The sequence below is a fragment of the Ostrinia furnacalis genome, unplaced genomic scaffold (assembly GCF_004193835.3).
Source record: "Ostrinia furnacalis isolate ACB-3 unplaced genomic scaffold, ASM419383v2 OfSCF2047, whole genome shotgun sequence".
NCBI lineage: Eukaryota > Metazoa > Arthropoda > Insecta > Lepidoptera > Crambidae > Ostrinia > Ostrinia furnacalis.
The window spans coordinates 575,791-596,940 of NW_021132286.1; the positions used below are offsets into that span (position 1 = coordinate 575,791).

Genomic DNA, 21,150 nt, shown 5'->3' on the forward strand with positions numbered 1-21,150 from the left:
CAAAATCTTGGAATGCGTTCGTCAGAATTACCTCGAAACCTATTTTCAATTTTTTGCCGAATGCTCAGCTTCAGTTGCTGCACGATTGTTGGATTATAAAAGTATACTCTATTTTTAATGTAACACCACAAAAAATAATTTTCTGGAGTGAGATCAGGGCTTCCTGGTGGCCAGGAGATGTCACCCCTGCCAGAAATTATTTTTTTGTGGGAACATGTCTCTTACCATCTCTCAGTTGAAGTGTGACACGTAGCCCCATCTATCTTGATGAAATCAAGTGCTCCAGTCATAACCTTGCGAATCTTGCAGCTTTGAAATCAAAAAGCTTTTCAGCCTACCAGTATAGCGCTCTCAAAAATTAATCATCCTTTCAATGTAACAAACCAATTAAGCAGTGGTGTAATCTCACTGCCTCTAAGAAGCGCTAATCTCATTCCACCAGACTTCTTTTTGTGGGATTACCTTATGAGCAGAGTATACTCAAACTCTGCAGCATTCATCCATCCTGAATCCATTTTGAGGACACTCTAAGGGCTGCACACGACGCCGCCACCGCGCCGCCGCCGCGCTATCGCCGCGCCGCTACACTGTTCATACGCACCGAGTAAAACCGCCACCGTGCCGCCACCGCGCGGCGTCGTGTGCAGGAGCGCTTACGAAAGTTTTCCAAAATTTTGATGTATGTTGACCGAATGTTGTAAACGTCAAGGGAAACACATGTACGATAAAATTTATAAAAGATAGTAAATTTTAAAATAAAATGCACTAAATTTCCTTTAAATTGCAATAGCTAAAATTCTACAAAAATGTACAGTTTTCGTTTCCTTGAATTTTAAAAAGTGAATTTTCTTCTGGGCCACCCTGTAAGACAATATACACGAAGTTGTGGAGAGATGGTGCTCGTGCTAGGCTCCGAAGATCCTGTGTTACGAGTTTTTTATTTTATTTTTATTGAAACAATATTGGAATATTTTAAAATTCATGATCACATAAGTACTAAGTATATATTACAGTGCGTTTATTAATCGTTTATTTATGTATGGATTGGGTATACGTAGAATAGGCTAGTATCCTAAAAAAATTTTTTTAGTCCGTAATGTTTAATATCAAAAAATATTGGACACATNTGATTCTAGCGCTCGCTCTATTGTTAATTAATCATTTAGTTTCGATAAAAATAATGAAATATGAAAATAAATTTAGAACAAATTTTATATTAACTACCCTCTGAACAAAATAATAACCACAAGCTAATTTGTATTCCATTCTATGCACCAATCAAATTATTTTGTAAATAGTTTATCGTGAAATATTTTTGCCAAATGAAACATTTGGCAAAACATACTTTGCCAAACAATAATTTGCTAAACAATAATATGCCAAAAAAGACATTTGCGAATTAAAAGTTTGCAATAAGTTGTTTTGCCAAATGAGAATTTGCCAAATGAAAATTTGCGAAACGTTTTTTGCCATGTGATAATTTGGGAAACGTTTTTTGGCCAAACATTAGTAATCCGGGTTAAATATATTAATGAGCACACAAATATTCTGTTGTTTTTGTATCGTTAAAGGACGAGAGATGCTACGAGAATTAAATATGCTTTTTGTGGAACCTGTACTTAGTTCATATTGAAACTGAAATTGAATGTAAAGTTCTTTTCAAGAATAACCTATCAATCTCTAGCCCTAGTGAAGTTAGAAAATAAGAAACTTAAAGCGGTTTCTTTTCGTAGCTACGTATAATGTGGGTCAGTATTATGGTATAATTCATAATATTTATATCTACATAGATTCTTCGGCCGTTTGGTGTAGTGGTTCGGAACGGACTACTATGCCGAGAGGTCCCGGGTTTCATTCCCGGCCGGGCAGGAATTGAAATGATAAATTTTAATTTCTGTGTTGGGTCTGGGTGTTACTATGTATAATATGTATGTATTTAAAAAAAAAGTATTTAAGTATATTTATATCTGTTGTCTAGTACCCATAATACAAGCTTTGCTTAGTTTGGGACTAGAAGCGTAGTGTGAAATGTTCAAGGATATTTTTTATTATTTATTTATTACATTTTTCCAAAAACTTTCTACTACAGTGGTATACAATTATTATGCTTTATTGTAATTTTTACGTAAACGACGGTTTTGAAGTATTTCCTTGAAGGGATTTCAGTACAATTTATTTTACAAGCTATTCAGTAACACCGCTTTAGCAGTTACCTATAAATGTCACAACGTGGCGTCAAAGGAGCTGTCAAATAATGTCAAACGCCGCCGTTTACGGGCGCACCGCGCTAAACGCTTTTTACGGCGCAATTACACTGTTTACTAAGCACGTCCGTGCTCCGTGCATCGGGACTAGTGATGTGGTTTGGCTATCGATATTCCACCAATGCTTATCGATGATTTCGATAAACTAATAAAAAGCATTTGATCCTAGGATTTTGCAGCGTGGTGATATTATCTGCTTACTAGGAAGTGGAAAACAAAGTTTTTTAATTGGTAGAGTTTTTTTGTCCTCTAACATGCATTGTAAATATAGTGTTTGTATGAATTAACACAATGTAAGATGTCCTCCATTTGATAGAAAATTATTAAACTGCTGATTTCTTTATTTTGATATAACTAAGGGCACTTAGCAATTTAACATTCGTTTCCTGTCGCAAAATAGTAAAATATTGCTAGACGAATTCAAGAATACTTTAATGCGGGGAGCACGGCAATGTATCATAAACAATGTTTCATCACCTATGTTTATTAACTGTTAAACTGTTTACAGAGATGATGAAACATTATGAAACATTGTGAAACATTGTTTATGAACAGTTTATAAACAGTGTTTATCAACAAATGTTGCCTAATGAATACACGGCTTTACACTGTCAATAAACCTAATCATGCGTTTAAAACTATCGATTACACTTATTAATATTGACACGGGAACATCACTAGCGTGCACATATTTCGGCTGCGGCTTTAAAAGCTTTCGGCTCCGTACGTACGCACAGTTGCGATAAATTATTGTCGAGCTCGAGCTACGTGCGCTGCATTTGAGCTTTATACTTTATACTGAGACTTTAAAAGAACCGTGATAAAATTATTTTTTTATGTCATTGAAACTTTCAAAAGCTCTGCAGTGTTCTCTTTTGGACGCTTGTTTGTTATTTTGTATTAATATTATTGTATCACATTGAACGCAATTGTCCCAAATATTAATTTATTAAAACATATTTCACTATGTAGCTTATACATTAAGTAGATTATAATCCACTTTAAGTTATGATGAGGCTTTTATGGAATACTAGCTTTCCGCCAGCGGCTTCACCCGCGAGCAATTTTGTCTGTCACAGAAAAACTTTATCGCGCGCGTCCCTGTTTCAAAAACTGGGATAAAAACTATCCTATGTCCTTTCCCGGGACTCAAACTATGCCAAATTTCATCAAAATCGGTTAAGTGGTTTAGGCGTGAAAGCGAGACAGACAGACAGAGTTGCGTTCGCATTTATAATATTAGTATAGAAGTATAGATTAGAACATCACATCTTTAGCCATTTGTCGAGTTTAACTTAATGTATAACAAGCTTAACACTGTAGCACTTTATGCAGTTCTAATAAATGCGATTTTGCATCAAATATGTAACGTATCTGGTGTACTGACGGCTATGCAAAGGTCTCATTATTATTTCTTTAACACTCACGAAAGAATATTGTTATGAATACAAAGTGGTTAACAACAACCATACAAACAAAAGTCAATTCCAAATGGATTCTGGAGTACACGGCTGGTGAACGCACAGAGTAGAAAGATTCAGTAGCTTCGGTATGAACAAGTTGAATGTTACTATATTGTGGATGCCATAAAGTTATTTTAAAATAAACACAGTACTAAAATATCATCATCATCATCATCGTCATCATCTCAGCCATAGGACGTCGATTGCTGAACATAGGCCTCCCCCAATGTTTTCCATGTTACCCGGTTGGTAGCGGCCTGCGTCCAGTGCTTTTCTGCTACCTTTATGATGTCGTATTGTATTGTGTCTTTACACAATACATGGTGGACCGACGACATCAGTATACTTTTATACTTGTAAGTAAATCTGCAATTGTATTCAAAACCAAAGCTAAAATTTTTTTTAGCTTTGGCTTATAAAAAATACTATAAAGTTTTGCTTTTACTTTTACATCTTTTACATGCCTTTACATTATTTACATGTCTCATAATCTTTTTGCTCTACCAGCGTTTTGAGGCCAACATTTGGCAAGTGCTGAGAAGAAACGCCGCAACAAACTCAGTCACTATCACTACTGTCTGCCGGTTGAAATATTGGCTACTACTGAGTCAGAGATCGTGGATTTGATTTCGGTACAATAAACATTGGGCAAGAATACTGCTTGCGGTTTTTTAGTTATTTCTACAGGTAATAAGTATTAATCCTTCAAGGCCCGCGAATCTAGACACAATAGATAATCAATTGTTATGACATTAATGAATGCCGTCTGGGACTCAAGCGGTTAAGCACAATTATTTGGTTTAAAATGATATCGCAGTAACCTAAGTTGCTTGGTTAGGGCAGTATGACATTGAGGATTATTAGTATGAAATATTGGATTATTTTTGAGTCGGCGGTTTGAAAAGATTGTTACCTAAGCTTATTGCCAAAAGGCCAAATATTAACTTAATTAACTAAGTCAAGCAAAGCTCTAGCTTATGTTGTTTCTGCTTCAATTTCCATTATGGTGGACGACAGACATTTTATTTATACACCGAGAATGTCCCTGAATTGAGTTTCCATGTCTGTTAATTCATTGTCGTGTGGTATATCGAGTTATTTGTAGCGATAGATTTGTTTGGCTTGCCCCGGCTTTGCCTTTTGTCATGCCTCTCGTGGCTTGTTTGTGTATTTAGTATTTTTAGTGTTAAGACAGATTGATTGTGAGTTGCATTCGGTAGCTATTTATTTGAGGGTTAATCGCGTTTAGATGTAGCAGTAATAGTTATTTGTTTGCTTAACTATGTTACTCAAAAAACGAATAAATATCTATTAAGTACTTATTTAGTACTTATCTTACCTACTGAAATATTTACGAAAGATCTTATGGTATTTTACTCTTCTATTTTGCGCTGTGTGGACTTCTTAAAACAGTTTTTATTTTCCACTTACACACCTTGTTGGTTTGACACTTTGACAGTTCTGCTGACTGCGCGTGCGAGTGACACGCGCAGCTCAAAATGCGTTATTGACAGCTCGAGTTAGAAGCATTTATTAATAAAAATGTAAGTACGAGATACCGTTGCTGAGTCACCAGCACGGGCGAACACATAATTAATAAAACACACCAAAGTATCAAATATGTTCAAAATAAAATTCAAACACACTCACCATCTTGCTTCACAGTATTCCCCAGCGGCCCGCAGCTGGCCAGCCACACAAAGAGGATCCACCTCAGCATCAGACCAAAGCCTCCTCTCTGCAGCTCGGGCTGATTGTGGAAGTGCCTGACAGTAGGCCGGTACGGCGCGGAGCTCGGGCGCGGCATGCTTGACAGCTCACATTGACAGCTCTGACAGTTTGACAACTAAAAATATCAGCGTGAATAGGTTGGTAACACTGCACTGTCATTTGCAAAAAAAAGCCAACGTTGATAGCACTTCACAGTTTCATCACTTTACATTTGATTCACTGGAATTGAAATGGAACATCGATATTGCGTTGTCAATACTCAGTTTTCGGACTACCAGCAGTTTTTTTAACAAAATCAAACATTAAAATTTATGAATGTCAAAATGTTTGAATAAGATCGTTGTTCAATTTTAAATTATGCAGCAGCTGGCTCTCTGTTTAACAACGGTCACACATAGTCTTTTATTCAAACTAAATCAGATTTTCGCCCGTATTCACATTACTATGAGGTCTCACAGTGCACGTGGACGAACAGGGTGACACATGAACCAACCACAGAGCTCTATTTAACGCTGTGCGTTCTGTTATGAGCCTCTGGGGATTTGGNAGCGACTAGCGGCCTGCGTCCAGCGCTTTTCTGCTACCTTTATGATGTCGTCGGTCCACCTTGTATTGTGTAAAGTATACTTGTAAGTAAATCTGCAATTGTATTCAATGCCAAGGCTAAAATTCCTTTGTTTGCATGGTCTAATAAAAAATACTTTAAAGTTTTGCTTTTACTTTTACATCTTTTACATGCCTTTACATTGTTTACATGTCTCATAATCTTTATGCTCTACCAGCGCTTCGAGGCCAACATTTGGCAAGTGCTGAGAAAAAACGCCGCAACAAACTCAGTCACTATCACTACTGTCTGCCGGTTGAAATATTGGCTACTACTGAGTCAGAGATCGCAGGTTTGATTTCGGTACAATAAACATTGGGCGAATACTGGTTGCGATTTTTTAGTTATTTCTACATGTAATAAGTATTAAGCACATTTATTTGGTTTAAAATGATATCGCAGTAACCTAAGTTGCTTGGTTAGGGCAGTATGACATTGAGGATTATTTGTATGAAATTTTGGATTATTTTTGAGTCGGTGGTTTGAAAAGATTGTTACCTAAGCTTACTGCCAAAAGGCCAAATATTAACTTAATTAACTAAGTCAAGAAAAGCTCTAGCTTATGTTGTTTCTGCTTCAATTTCATTATGGTGGACGACAGACATTTTATTTATACACCGAGAATGTCCCTGAATTGAGTTTCCATGTCTGTTAATTCATTGTCGTGTGGTATATCGAGTAATTTGTAGCGATAGATTTGTTTGGCTTGCCCCAGCTTTGCCCGTTGTCATGCCTCTCGTGGCTTGTTTGTGTATTTAGTCTTTTTAGTGCTAAGACAGATTGATTGTGAGTTGCATTCGGTAGCTATTTATTTGAGGGTTAATCGCGTTTAGATGTAGCAGTCACAGTTATTTGTTTGCTTAACTATGTTCCTCAAAAACAAATAAATATCTATTAAGTACTTATTTAGTACTTATCTTACCTACTGGAATATTTACGAAAGACCTTATGGTATTTTCCTCTTCTATTTTGCGCTGTGTGGACTTCTCAAAACAGTTTTAATTTTCAACTTACACACACCTTATGTTGGTTTGACAGTTCTGCTGACTGCGCGTGCGAGCGACACGCGCAGCTCAAAATGCGTTATTGACAGCTCGAGTTAGAAGTATTTATTTATAAAAATGTAAGTACGAGATACCGTTGCTGAGTCACCAGCACGGGCGAACACATCATTAAAAAAACACACCAAAGTATCAAATATGTTCAAAATAAAATTCAAACACACTCACCATCTTGCTTCACAGTATTCCCCAGCGGCCCGCAGCTGGCCAGCCACACAAAGAGGATCCACCTCAGCATCAGACCAAAGCCTCCCCTCTGCAGCTCGGGCTGGTTGTGGAAGTGCCTGACAGTAGGCCGGTACGGCGCGGAGCTCGGGCGAGGCATGCTTGACAGCTCACATTGACAGCTCTGACAGTTTGACAACTAAAAATATCAGCGTGAATAGGTTGGTAACACTGAACTGTCATTTGCAAACGAAAAAGCCAACGTTGGTAGCACTTCACAGTTTCATCACTTTAGATTTGATTCACTGGAATTGAAATGGAACATCGATATTGTGTTGTCAATACTCAGTTTTCGGACTACCAGCAGTTTTTTTAACGAAATCAAACATAAAATTTATGAATGTCAGAATGTTTGAATAAGATCGTTGTTCAATTTTTTATAAATTACGCAGCAGCTGGCTCTCAGTTTAACAACGGTCACACAGTCTTTTATTCAAAGTATATTAGATTTTTTTTTAAGTAACTACCCTCCATATCTTTTAGTAATTTGGTTAATACATTAAGCAGACCTACACGTTAACTGGTATACAGTTAAATGCTAAGCTCGACTGTTGTTACCCTGTTAACAAATACAAAATAGTCGTACTTAAGTTATTAGACGTTTCAATAAATTAGGTGAAGTAGTTTTATAACTAGAAATAACCATCACTTATCCAACTGTCACTTTAATGATTGAAATATAAAGGATTTGCCACGCTGAATGCGTTCTGCGGTCAGGTTAAATTGAACGCAGGCCGCAACATGTATGAACACATTTGTTAAGCAATTTGTTAGGCAACAATCTGCGGTTTGGGAAAGACAATCTGTCAGCGTTGCGTTCTTTGCTCGTGCCCGCACGGTCAGATCGCATCAATACAAAACCTAAAGAGAGCGACAATGTTCACATGATGAGGGCTGCGTTCACCTGACCGCTGATCGCAGATCGCATACAGTGTAGCACATCCTTAACAGATAATAAGCTTGTAAGACTTCATTGCTAAAGCGTTTATGAAATTCAAGGAATGTTTTACTTCATGAAGTAAAGGAACAACGAAATTCTGCGTAAAACTTACTCCTTAGTCGGTTCATTACGAACTTTAAACTCAATATCATCGCTTTAAAAGACAAGAGCAAAAATTTTCATTATGGACTACTTAATTTTAGCAATTCTACGAGCTATGTCGGTCACTTTGGTACTCCTGCGGATCTCCTAATTTCTGATTCGATCACGCAGGGAAACTCCAAGCATAGCCCGCTCCAGCTGCGCTCCATGTGGGCAGCTGCATTGTGGAAAACCTTGGAGGAGGCCTTTGTCCAGCAGTGGACGTCATTTGGCTGAAACGAAACGAAACGAACTAACTACTTAATTGTGTACTACTTCTTGCGTGCGGGTTCGCTTTCGCTGCTTGCAGTCTGAGGAAGTGATATTATAGGTGAGACAAACTTTTATCCCTACCTCTATCTGTAGGATACCTACAGCCCAGTCCAGTCTATCTATCGCTAATTAGTTTAGTGGTTTAGGCGATAAAACAATACGTAGGTAAGGCCGTCAAAGTAGGTACGAGCGAATATGCTTTTTCAGGACACACTTGCTTATCATATGTAGATATATTACTTTTACACTCTTCATTGCATTTTTTATCACTAAATCACAGTGTCATTTTGTTCATTATACCTGAATGAAAATTGTTGGATATCCTTGTAAAAATCGTAAAGTATCTTATGGCAAAGCGACCGATCTTCTTATAAATTATCACTATAAGCATCAAAACACTTTTATAAAGGTAAAAACGAATTTACACTCCTGACGTTTGAAGTCGGTTGCGTGAGTCATGGTCGCGGGCAGACTGAAGAATGCGGCGGCGTCTGCTCAGGCGCGATGAATTTTCTTCACCCACCCGCATTTGCACAATATTTTCGTCCTTAGTACAGTCTGACAAACTGTTTATTTATTTATTTGATCACCAACAAGGTTACATTAAGGCTTCACAAAAGTAACTATAAAAAATTACACTTGTTATGCAAACTTAATTAAAGGTGAAAACATCATGCGTTAGAGACTAAAGCAACAGCAATTAGGGGATTCTTCTGGGTTTCTTTGAGACGGCCTGGCCCGGTTGTCTTCTTCTATCAATGACAATATATTTATTTAATTGCTTGCCACGCTTGCTATTAATGAGGATGGTAAAATAAATATTTAAGTTTCCTTGGGTTTTATATTACTTTTATTCTGTGTCAGGCCTCATTTTAGATTCTATCCTTGCGAGAGACCCCGAGCATGCTCCATAGCTGAGCAACTTTGAATTGGAGACGCTCATGATTAAACAATCCAATATGAGAGTGGATCTTACAACGTAACTAGTTAAGTATAAAAGGTTTAAATTAATTGTGTTTGTTAACAAATCTTGATTACTAAGCAGATAATTCAAAAACAACAATAATTCTAAAAAACAAATTCTTTAAAATACACTTCAATCTAGCCCTGAAAACCGAGTAAGAATTCAATTTGTTGTAGGTATAATAATTCTATTTTAGTAGCTTTTTAAATCAACAATTTGTTAGTCAAATGATATAGTTTGCGAACTGGTGACGGAGTCGCATGTTGGCAGATCATAAAAAGTATTGATAGTTATTTTATTATCACGGTATTGCGTCCACTACTCTATTGAATTCACTTTTGATTGCTGAGTAGGTATGACAGAAAAAAATTGCAATTCAATGGATTTTGAAATAATTTTGTACGAGTAGAGCTTCTGAACTTAAAACAATGGCGTCTTAAACATCTTGAGCCAGTGCCACTCGCTTTTCAATAATAACCTCTAAATTGTGTCCAGAAATTTAATTTCCGTGGTTTTCCCGAACTGTTGGTGCGCCTTAAAGCCTTTAAGGCTTAATTCGAAGGCCAAAATGAAATGATGATAACTCGCAATTTCCTTGCCGTTAAATCTGTTTAGGGACAATGGAACAATCAACGCCTCGGCGTTATAATGTCTTGTTTTAACCTGTTAATATTATCCAGAATTAAAACCGGGCAGAAAATACAGAGGCTCCAAATTGAGGTTCCAATTTAAGAGAGTAAGAGTTCTTAAATAGGAGTGATTAAATTGTTTTCTTTCCGTGGTTTTTGTAACATCTTAGCACTATCTTATAAGTTGTTATAGCATCATTTATTTTACTTTTTTTACGTAGGCCATTTTGCGGTATAGTCCCACGATTCTGAAAAGATAAGTGGCAAAGATCAAAAACTAAACCCAGTATTGATATTAGCGCCCTCCGTTACTGTCATATTGTATGATTGTCCAATGTGGCAATAATCGGAACTAATAATCCAGCATAGACAGCAGTGCCCTCCTGTCAAGGTCATAGCTGGGACGGTTTGACTTTACTGGAGGTAGACAATTGATGTAACCATTTTATTTTTATATTTTTAACTTTCATTTAAAAAATACATAAATTCAAACGAATCGTACTTGATTATGTTGCAGTTGGTACCAAGATTTGTTTCATAATACAAATTACTTACCTACGTAATTTATTACTAAAAATGTACGCCCTGATAAAACATAAAAAACAAATAAAAGTAAATACAAAAGTGACAATAACTTATTGATGGCCATTGCTTAAAACGGCGATCATCTAACTCAGATCGATATGAAATGGAGTAGAAAAATCAGAGTCACTTTCCCCGATGAGTTAAAAGCTGGCTTATCGGCCATCGCTTTTGATTTATTGAGGTCACCTTACCTGCCATGATAGGGCACGGTGTTAAGGTATAAGTCCACTGAGATCAGGTGGGAGAATATTTTGTTTTGTGTTTTAGATTTGGCCGGGACATAATTAGCGCGTGCGGTCTTATTGTTTATGGATGTGATATGAATACGTTTTTGGTTACAAGACTAAAAAGGAAATAATACTATGTTTAATAAGTTCACTCTAGTAACTTAGTGGAGCCAGATCCCTAGGCATAGAGCGTACTCATAATGTCTAGGGACTTAGTAGAGCAAGTTTTTACTCTTTTCCTCTCTTCAAGAACATGAATTCCTCGTCTGCACTCTGTAGGTACCTACCTAGGGACTTTGTTCCACTAATTTCCTACAATGAGAATGTTTCCTTACCTACTGAAAAAATTATAGATAACTCTCGCATGGCACATTCGATTGAAACACAATCATTATAGGCGGTCAGAAGCAATGTAATAATAATATCGCGTATTAAGTAAATACTTGATGTCAATTCCGCAAAAGGTCGTTATACCCAAGTGTTTTCAGTCCTTGAAAAGTTGCATCAATGAGAGAGACAAAACCAAGGCAACAGCTACATTTGTGGATTTTGTGCGTTGGGCTTACGTTTTCACGAGTGCGTAGTTCGACGCACACATTTTTAAAATATTTATTAGAGCGAATCCACCGAGAGAACATTTATGCCGAACACCGTTGCACGTACCGGTGGTACCGTAGGATACGTTTATATGTATTTGTCTAGGTGTATCAAATCTTTTTAGAGGTCAGACGTATTTTTGTCTTTGTATGGAGAGGGCTATGCTCGGATTTCTTTACGAGATCGAAACAGAAATGAGGAGATCCGTAAATGAACTAAAGTCGCTAACATAGCCCGACGGATTAGCAAGCTGAAGTAGCAATGGGCAGGGCACATAGTACGCAGAACTGACGGCCGATGGGGCAGCAATGTTCTGGAGTGGAGACTGCGTACCGGAAAACGCAGCGTGAGACGTCCACCCACAAGGTGGACCGACGACATCATAAAGGTAGCAGGAAAGCGTTGGACGCAGGCTGCTACCAACCGGGTAACATGGAAAGCATTGGGGGAGGCCTATGTTCAGCAGTGGACGTCCTATGGCTGAGATGATGATGATGATGATGACCTATTTTTAGTCAAGTCAGCTAACAGGATAATAGGTAATTCTCTTGAGCCCTGGGTAGTCTGCATTTATCCGCGTGGTCATTTCAATGTATTTTTTTGTCTTAAAGAAATAAAGTTTACTGTGGGTTAGCGTATCTATTACGCAACGTATTAAAAGAAAAAAGTTGGTTAAGATTGAATTAGAATTTTGAAAGCAACCAACTGCACAATGGATGGACGACTTTACACTTGTTGAAAGTCACAGTATCCATCAAAATGTAAAGAATCTTAAATTTATTGTTATACATAATAACTCTGTTGAACTTTGAACCTGATAAGCTTAGACAGTGTAGATACCTCTCTAAAGTTCTGTCCATAACAAGTTATAATTGAATTACTGATCTGAAACTGAACCTAGCGATACATCATCGCATATCCTACCTATAGCGACTACACCATAACGATAGGAAAATGGCGCAGGCTAACGGTCACGCAGCTCAAAATTTATTATCATAATAGCAATATTATTGAACACGATCATAATTTCTAAGCCCGATTTTGATGGCACGATCTGACGGAAACGATTTCGGTCGTTGAGCAAATTGGGAGGTGTAGAAACGATCTACGATATGATGACAAGACATTTTGTAAGTTTGTACAATAATAGGCATGGAGGGGAACCGACTGTGGGCGGTGATAATTCAGTCAATAGAATTCAACACAATATTTGTTCAGTAATAAATTTTCTGATAACACTCAATATTATCTATTTTTAGAGTAAAGAAGTAAATCTCACTCGGTTGAAATAAACAAAAATAAAATTATTAGTGCTAAAAGAAAAAAAAACCTTTTTCTGGTCATCTACTCTTTAAAAAGAAATAAATACTTTAGACAATTAGCTGTTGAAACTGTAAAAAAATAAATAAAGAGAACATCTTTCAAGTGGTTCTTGAATCCGATTTGTTTATATTCAAGATAAGATAGTGCTATGGAAAGAAATTGTGGGAGATTACGGAACCTTCAGTGCATAAGTCTTGCACTTTACTAAAGTTATAGTTCTTTAACGCGAATCCAATCTCCCAGGTGTTTCAACAATTACCCGTTTTATGGGAGTCCCACAGCAACTTCCCACATAAATCTAGTGCAAAGCACTCGTCGATTCGTCAAAGGCATTCCATACGGAACACCTTTGCCAGTTAATTGCTTTTTAAATCACAACCGCTCAATAAACGGACGCGCAGGGTTGTCACTCGCAAAGAGGATCTCTTAAAGAAAACTTTTTTTTGTCGATTCTATGTAGAGTTTTTAAAGACGTTGGATGCCACGCGGTAAAAAAAAATTGGGTCTCGGCAGTCAACCTTAAATAAATGCATTTCATTTAAATAGCTTTTATTAGAACACTTTATTGCTTTTAGTTAGTAAGCGGAACATTGAGAGGATTTACCTAATGCAGCGGTTCCCGAATGGTGGTCCGCGGAACCCTGGGGTTCCGTGGAAAGGCCGCAAGGGTTCCGTAAAAAATATTATCCCACGTTTCGTGACCGACGTTGTTCGCACGCACCGACTTGTTTACGAACAAGGGAGGGGCAGGGCGTGCGGGCGGAGTAGTACGGGGGTTCCGCTAGGAAAAGTATAATCAATTAGGGTTCCTTGGCAAAAAAAAACCCTGACCTAATGTAATACCTAGGATGTTACCTTTCTGAAATAAAGATGTACCTAATGTATATCGTAACACCGTATTATACTACGTCTAAAACTAGCGACTTAGAACAGCAAATTAGCAATAGGATAAAACAGTCCCATAATTTTATTTTACATCAGAAACAAAGGCTATCTCTATCAGTTACATCTGTCAACAAACAAAAATAAAACATACAGTGCTTCTAAAACTAATAGCCAATTTAGTCGTTGCAACCCTACTCCATAGAGAAAAAATCTATTAGGAGCCGATGGGCAGGTAAGCCATTGCACAAAGGGCGGGCGCTTCTCAGCCTGCGCCATTCATCGCTGCCCATTCTAATGCCAATGAGTGTATGTATACAGGATTTACCAGGAATGATTTGGGAATGACCCTCCTTTGGTTAGTTTTGGACGTTAACATTTGTATTTTGGGATAAATATGGCGTTCATTACTAAAGAAATAGCAGTTATTCTTGTTAAAAAGATCATTTATACTTTATCACCAATGTATGTTTAGTTGGCGGCTTATCAGGCTAAGTACTGGGGTATCTTAATTTATTTAACCTTTTTAATCATCAGGTCATTCAGAGTTCTATGAACACGACTCTAACTTACCAGAACTTGACCTTCTCTGGAAGTTCTCTGGTTGGGTATTTATTGGCGGTTAAGCTGTAGATCCTGGCTACACAGGAGTTGCAGCGGTGGGAACGAGAGGTGGGAATAGTCCCGCAACTTACCAGAAGCAAATAGTATATTTGGCCTTCACTCCCCACTCAAGTTCACATACGTCTCCCTCAGTCGCTTCTTACGTACCACGGGAAGAGTAGGGGACTATTCTTTCCTGCCTTATTAGGTATTTATTTTTTATTGGATGGAAAACAACAGTGGCTCCTAATAGACACACCTCATAAGATATTATGGACTTTATGTAAACCATTGCCTATTCATAGAGCAACTAGACTTTGTAGAAATATAATTTTAAAGGAAAAGATCGCGATTTCGAATTGAAACCGAATCGTACATCTGTAGACAGTTATTTACTGAATGAAGACTCTACAAGAACAAAACAAAAGCAGTCGAATCGGTTCTGTTGGCCTCTAATGATGCGTTTTGAGTTTCGCACCTGCTTCCTTTCGAAGAATATCAACGGTTTATACATGGGTACTTCTCATTTACACTCAAATTTGATGGTCACACAATAATAGTTCATAAACGGTATAAGTTAGAACAATAACTTTGAAATCAGATGATAAAATACCTATTTAGCTACATACAAAATAAATTTTATCGTAATAGAAGCAAAAATAATACGAAAAAATCACATGCAACCATAAAAAACGGGGTCATTTTTCGCGTTCTCATCGTGTCACACCTTCGGTTGCAATGAAACATTTGGTTACTGCATTCACAATTTTCATTCAATTTGTGTGTAGCATATACTAAAATCATCGTAATTAAATATACTTTCCACACAATAGTCAAAAAAATATCTTCTTACAATTATTTTGAATTGAGAAAGCGAAATACGATGGTCACACGATTTTAGGTACCTAAAATTTTGAGTAATAATACAAGATTGCCGTTAAACCGAACACCAGCAACCAATCACAGCGTTCTTTTCGGTTAACGTCAGTCGCGCTTCGATCATTGGGGAGGTGAGATAGGTCGATCGTCGCTCCGCGAAAAAAATACGTAACTTTTTGTGATTATCCATAGACATACCGTCGCTTGCTTGAACAATATTTTCTACCTCTAAAACAATTTAATTGAAACTTTGCCATTGAAAACTTAACATGTTAGACTTATTTGTGTAGTATTCGACTTGAACCGTTAAATTCAAATTTAAGGATAATTCATAAAAAACTAAAATTTTCGTCACCTTCGTGGCATCACCTTCGTGGTGATTTTAGGCCACGAAAGTGATTTCTTGCTTTGGTTTATTTTAAAATATAGTGACTGGTGTTTATGTTTTTACAATATTTTAATAACTAATAAATTATACGTGGTAAGTAGAGATCAGTACATCAATAAATAAATAAGGGCCTCGTATTTTTGTTGTCTGTCTGTATGACTGTATATATGTATGTCTGAATATGTGACTGTGTATCTGTTTGTTACATAAATTTAATCTGAAGTTTGACTTAAAAGTTTTACAACAAAAATACGAGGCCCTCTGGCCTAAATAAAAATATATTTTTGTTGAAGGACTGATAATCAGTTAGAGTTCTTTTTTATTGAGGTACTGATAATCCGTTTTTTGCTTCTTTAGCATTTCAGAATGCCACCAGTGTCACCCTTAAAACCAATTGCGTAGAATCTTATAACTTAGTAGGTGACTTAATCGGTAAAATTTTATCTTGTATTTAAGTAGGTACCTATTTAATTATGTTATTGCTTTTTATCTATGAAAATAAGACAAAATATATGTTTTATAAACACTTAACATTTACAGTAGTAAAGTTTGAAAAAAATATTGCTGTGAAGTACAGAATCACTTTCGTGGCATCGAAAAATTCAAAACGTTAAAGCTTCCAAACGAGACTCACTATTTGACTGATTTACTGAGAATACAATCTTCAAATCAAGCGCTACAATTTTTGTTTACAAAAAGTTGAAATAAGTTAGAAATAAAATTCGCCACGAAGGTGACGATGAGAACCGTGGCGATGAGAAATACCCACATAGTTATCTTAATTTTGTAATGATACCTTGTCAAAAAATAAACAGAGATGAAGAGAACACAATAACACTTAAGATTTTTAGCTATCGCGTTCAATTACACTTAGGGCTGATTTTTCAATCGTCGGATAACTTTTAACTGAAGAATAAGTTTGGCACATGACAGTTTCAGTATGGGAAATATGTCAAAATGACAAGTTTATTCTTCAGATAAAAGATAACTGACGATTGAAAAATCAGCCCTTAAAATATAGACACGACAACGCGACATTTTTATGAAATAACATGAGTACAGTGTCAAATAGTTCGTGATAACCAAAGTGACCAAAAATCTGACAACACAACCTTATTCCATTGCAACAAATATATGCTAACGTATTGGATACTTTGGATGTCACGAACTCTTTGACGCTGACTGTACTTAGTTTCAGCTGCATTCTCTATTTTAAAAGGGAACAACATGAGATCATTGAAAGTTATATTATTTCTTATCTAAAATAGACAGAAAAATAGGGACTTTCATAAAATCTATACTATAATATTATAAATGCGAAAGTAACTCTGTCTGTCGGTCTGTCTGTCTGTCTGTCTCGCTTTCACGCCTAAACCACTGAACCGATTTCAGAGATAGTTTGAGTCCCGGAAAAGGACATAGGATAGTTTTTACCCCGGTTTTTGAAACAGGGACGCGCGCGATAAAGTTTTTCTGTGACAGACAAAATTCCACTCGGGCGAAGCCGCGGGCGGAAAGCTAGTATTCTTATATTTGAAAATTAATCTGCTTCCACCCACACAAGTTGTTATTTGTAACGTTACCAAATAGTCACACATGAGCGTCAGTCCCATGTCTTCAGTATCATAAAAGTCAAATGGTAAAACCTGTCCCTTTGACAACAATGTTTTACGAACTCAAGAGAAAAAGACATACTAGCTTTGCTTTTAGGCATGTGGACAGTGGACAGACAATCTCAGTCCCGCGCCCACTGGCTAACTAGGCCGTTTGAAGTCATTGTTTTTGCTTCAGAACATCACGAATAAGTGATTCCTAAAGCTTCACTGAGCTTTCACGAACGTAAACTCTTGTATCTTATACAGGGTGGAATTTTGTAATGCCACCTAGAGGGAAAGTACTCTTAATACTGCAGATAGAAAATTTTAGTGACAGAAGACATTCCTTTATTTTTTAAAAGAAAGAGAACTGCATTCAAAGATTTTCGAATGTTTTTTCGAAAATTCTCTACCATACCTACCATACAATTTCCTGTACACAATTAAAATCATTTAAGATTTCATGGTTTTCCTTTCATTTGATTTATCAAGTTTTTTAGAGAGATTTCATCCTTATACTTAACCCTAACGATCGATGCAATAAAAATACGGGGTGTAATTTTTAACAGATTTTAGTTGGTTCGAATTCCGGGTGTGGCAAGCTAATTTTTGGAAATCTTTGAATGCAGTTCTGTTTGTTTTCAAAAACAAAGGAATTTCTATCTTTGAGAAAAAATGTCTATCTACAATATTAAGAGTACTTTCCTTCCAGGTGGCATTACAAAATTCCACCCTGTATAGTTTCAGTAGTCACTATTTTGCCACAAAAATGGAGAGTCTGATGTATAACCCAAAAAATAATTAATCCTCTTTGTAGTTCCCATTGTAATTTGCTAAATCCGATAACCGATAAGCTATATTTCTTTATTGTTGCACAGTTCAATTAATAGCTGTTAAGGCTTGGTATTTCTGCTAAAGTAGGTATTTCACGCTGTCAAAATCTGCGCGCGCAATACTTCGCCGAAGACAGCGCGCCAAAGAGCTCTCCCAGCTACACAGTATAAAAATACCAGTTGGTTAGGTTAGGTTGACTTCCTTCCATTCAAGCGTCACACTCACAACACTTTCTAATACAAATCATAATTATCCAAGTGATACAAATTAAAACACCTTTCAAAATTTTTGGGAATATATTTTAGAATCGAATAAATATAANTATTCGTATTCGTATTCGTATTCGTATTCGTATTCGTATTCGTATTCGTATTCGTATTCGTATTCGTATTCGTATTCGTATTCGTATTCGTATTCGTATTCGTATTCGTATTCGTATTCGTATTCGTATTCGTATTCGTATTCGTATTCGTATTCGTATTCGTATTCGTATTCGTATTCGTATTCGTATTCGTATTCGTATTCGTATTCGTATTCGTATTCGTATTTGTATTTGTATATGCAAACGTATTGGATACTTTGGATGTCACGAACTATTTGACGCTGACTGTACTTAGTTTCAGCTGCATTCTCTATTTTAAAAGGGAACAACATGAGATCATTGAAACTTATATTATTTCTTATTTAAAATAGACAGAAAAATAGGGACTTTCATAAAATCTATACTATAATATTATAAATGCGAAAGTAACTCTGTCTGTCGGTCTGTCTGTCTGTCTGTCTCGCTTTCACGCCTAAACCACTGAACCAATTTTAGAGTTTGAGTCCCGGAAAAGGACATAGGATAGTTTTACCTAGGTTTTTGAAACAGGGACGCGCGCGATAAAGTTTTTCTGTGACAGACAAAATTCCACGCGGGCGATGCCGCGGGCGGAAAGCTAGTATTCTTATATTTGAAAATTAATCTGCTTCCACCCACACAAGTTGTTATTTGTAATGTTACCAATTAGTCACACATGAGCGTCAGTCCCAAGTCTTCAGTATCTTAAAAGTCAAATGGTCTAACCTATCCCTTTGACAACAATGTTTTACGAACTCAAGAGAAAAAGACATACTAGCTTTGCTTTTAGGCATGTGGATAGTGGACAGACAATCTCAGTCTCGCGCCCACTGGCTAACTAGGCCGTTTGAAGTCATTGTTTTTGCTACAGAACTTCACGAATAAGTGAGTCCTAAAGCTTCACTGAGCTTTCACGAACGTAAACTCTTGTATCTTATACAGGGTGGAATTTTGTAATGCCACCTGGAGGTAAAGTACTCTTAATACTGCAGATAGAAAATTTTACTGACAGAAGACATTCCTTTATTTTTTAAAAGAAATAGAACTGCATTCAAAGATTTACGAATTTTTTTCGAAAATTCTCTACCATACCATACAATTTCCTGTACACAATTTTTTTTTATGCATTTAAGATTTCATGGTTTTCCTTTCATTTGATTTATCGAGTTTGTTAGAGAGATTTCATCCTTATACTTAACCCTAACGATCGATGCAATAAAAATACGGGGTGTAATTTTTAACAGATTTTAGTTGGTTCGAATTCCGGGTGTGGCAAGCTAATTTTTGGAAATCTTTGAATGCAGTTCTGTTTGTTTTCAAAAACAAAGGAACATTTTCTTTGAGAAAAAATGTCTATCTACAATATTAAGAGTACTTTCCTTCCAGGTGGCATTACAAAATTCCACCCTGTATAGTTTCAGTAGTCACTATTTTGCCACAAAAATGGAGAGTCTGATGTATAACCCAAAAAATAATTAATCCTCTTTGTAGTTCCCATTGTAATTTGCAAAATCCGATAACCGATAAGCTATATTTATTTATTGTTTCACAGTTCAATTAATAGCTGTTAATGGTTGGGATTTTAGTGGATAAACTTTTTAGGTGTTTTATTGTTATTGGCAATTCAATTTGCTTATGAAACGTTTGACTATTAAAATGTTCTGGATTTTAAAGTTTGTGTTTTGAAAATATTAGGGTTCAATATTTACATAACTAAAAAAATAACACAGTTAAATGTTTAGCTCTTTCATTTTATCATACATGTATAGCGCCATTTTCTGATTTAAAATTATTACATTATAAATATTTTGACCAATCGAACATGCGTGAATATTTATTTGAATTTGAACTTAAAAGAGTATTTACTTAAAAGAGCATTGTAAATAGGACGATATCTACTAGTTTCGCAATACTATTCTTCTCACCGTTGTCAAGAAAACATTTCAATAATAAACTTTACTACATTGCAACACAGACCGTAAAGTGAAAAGTACATTACGAGCAGAGAAATAGAACAAGTTTGTAGTCAATAAAAATGGACGGGCTCGTAATAAAAGTGAGAAAACATCGGTTAATAGTTTTAACGTTGGGAACGTCGGCTGATTGGATTTTTGTCGCTGTTTGTTCGTATTATGATCTTATCAGGGAGTTTTATGGAAATCTCGTTAAATTAAAAAATCGGGACTACTTCTGGGAACGACAGTGTTTTGTCACAGATGTTTTATGTTTTTATTGCTTAGAATTTATTGTAAGTGATCTCAAATTAGTTTAAGATAGTTCTTCGTGGAATTCTAGATTCTAGGTATATCGTTAAGGTCATTTATTTGTTATTAGAAACTTGGAGCGATTTATCTATCAATGTCGAGGGATATATTGATAAACTTTCTATGGTAATACTAACAGTTCTGTAGCTTTTTGTAGGTTTCCTAGAGATAAGCTTAGAATGTCGTAAGTTGTGACTGAGTTTGTTGCGGCGCTTCTTCTCAGCACTTGCCAAATGTTGGTCTCGAAGCGCTGGTAGGGTAAAAAGATTATGAGACATGTAGAGGCTCCTTAAGAGCATATGACGATTTGTAAGAACTATTTATTAGTCTAAACAAAT

General features: G+C 36.3%; 1 protein-coding gene across 1 annotated transcript in view; it reads right to left on the minus strand.

The window, feature by feature from the left end:
• aus (argus) overlaps positions 1 to 21,150 on the minus strand; it is a 144,344-nt gene that overhangs the window by 112,257 nt on the left and 10,937 nt on the right. The window contains exon 2 of the mRNA XM_028306740.1: positions 5,375 to 5,677. Within this exon, the coding sequence (XP_028162541.1) occupies positions 5,375 to 5,534 (160 nt within the window). The 5' untranslated portion in view covers positions 5,535 to 5,677. The remainder of the gene's footprint in view (positions 1 to 5,374; positions 5,678 to 21,150) is intronic.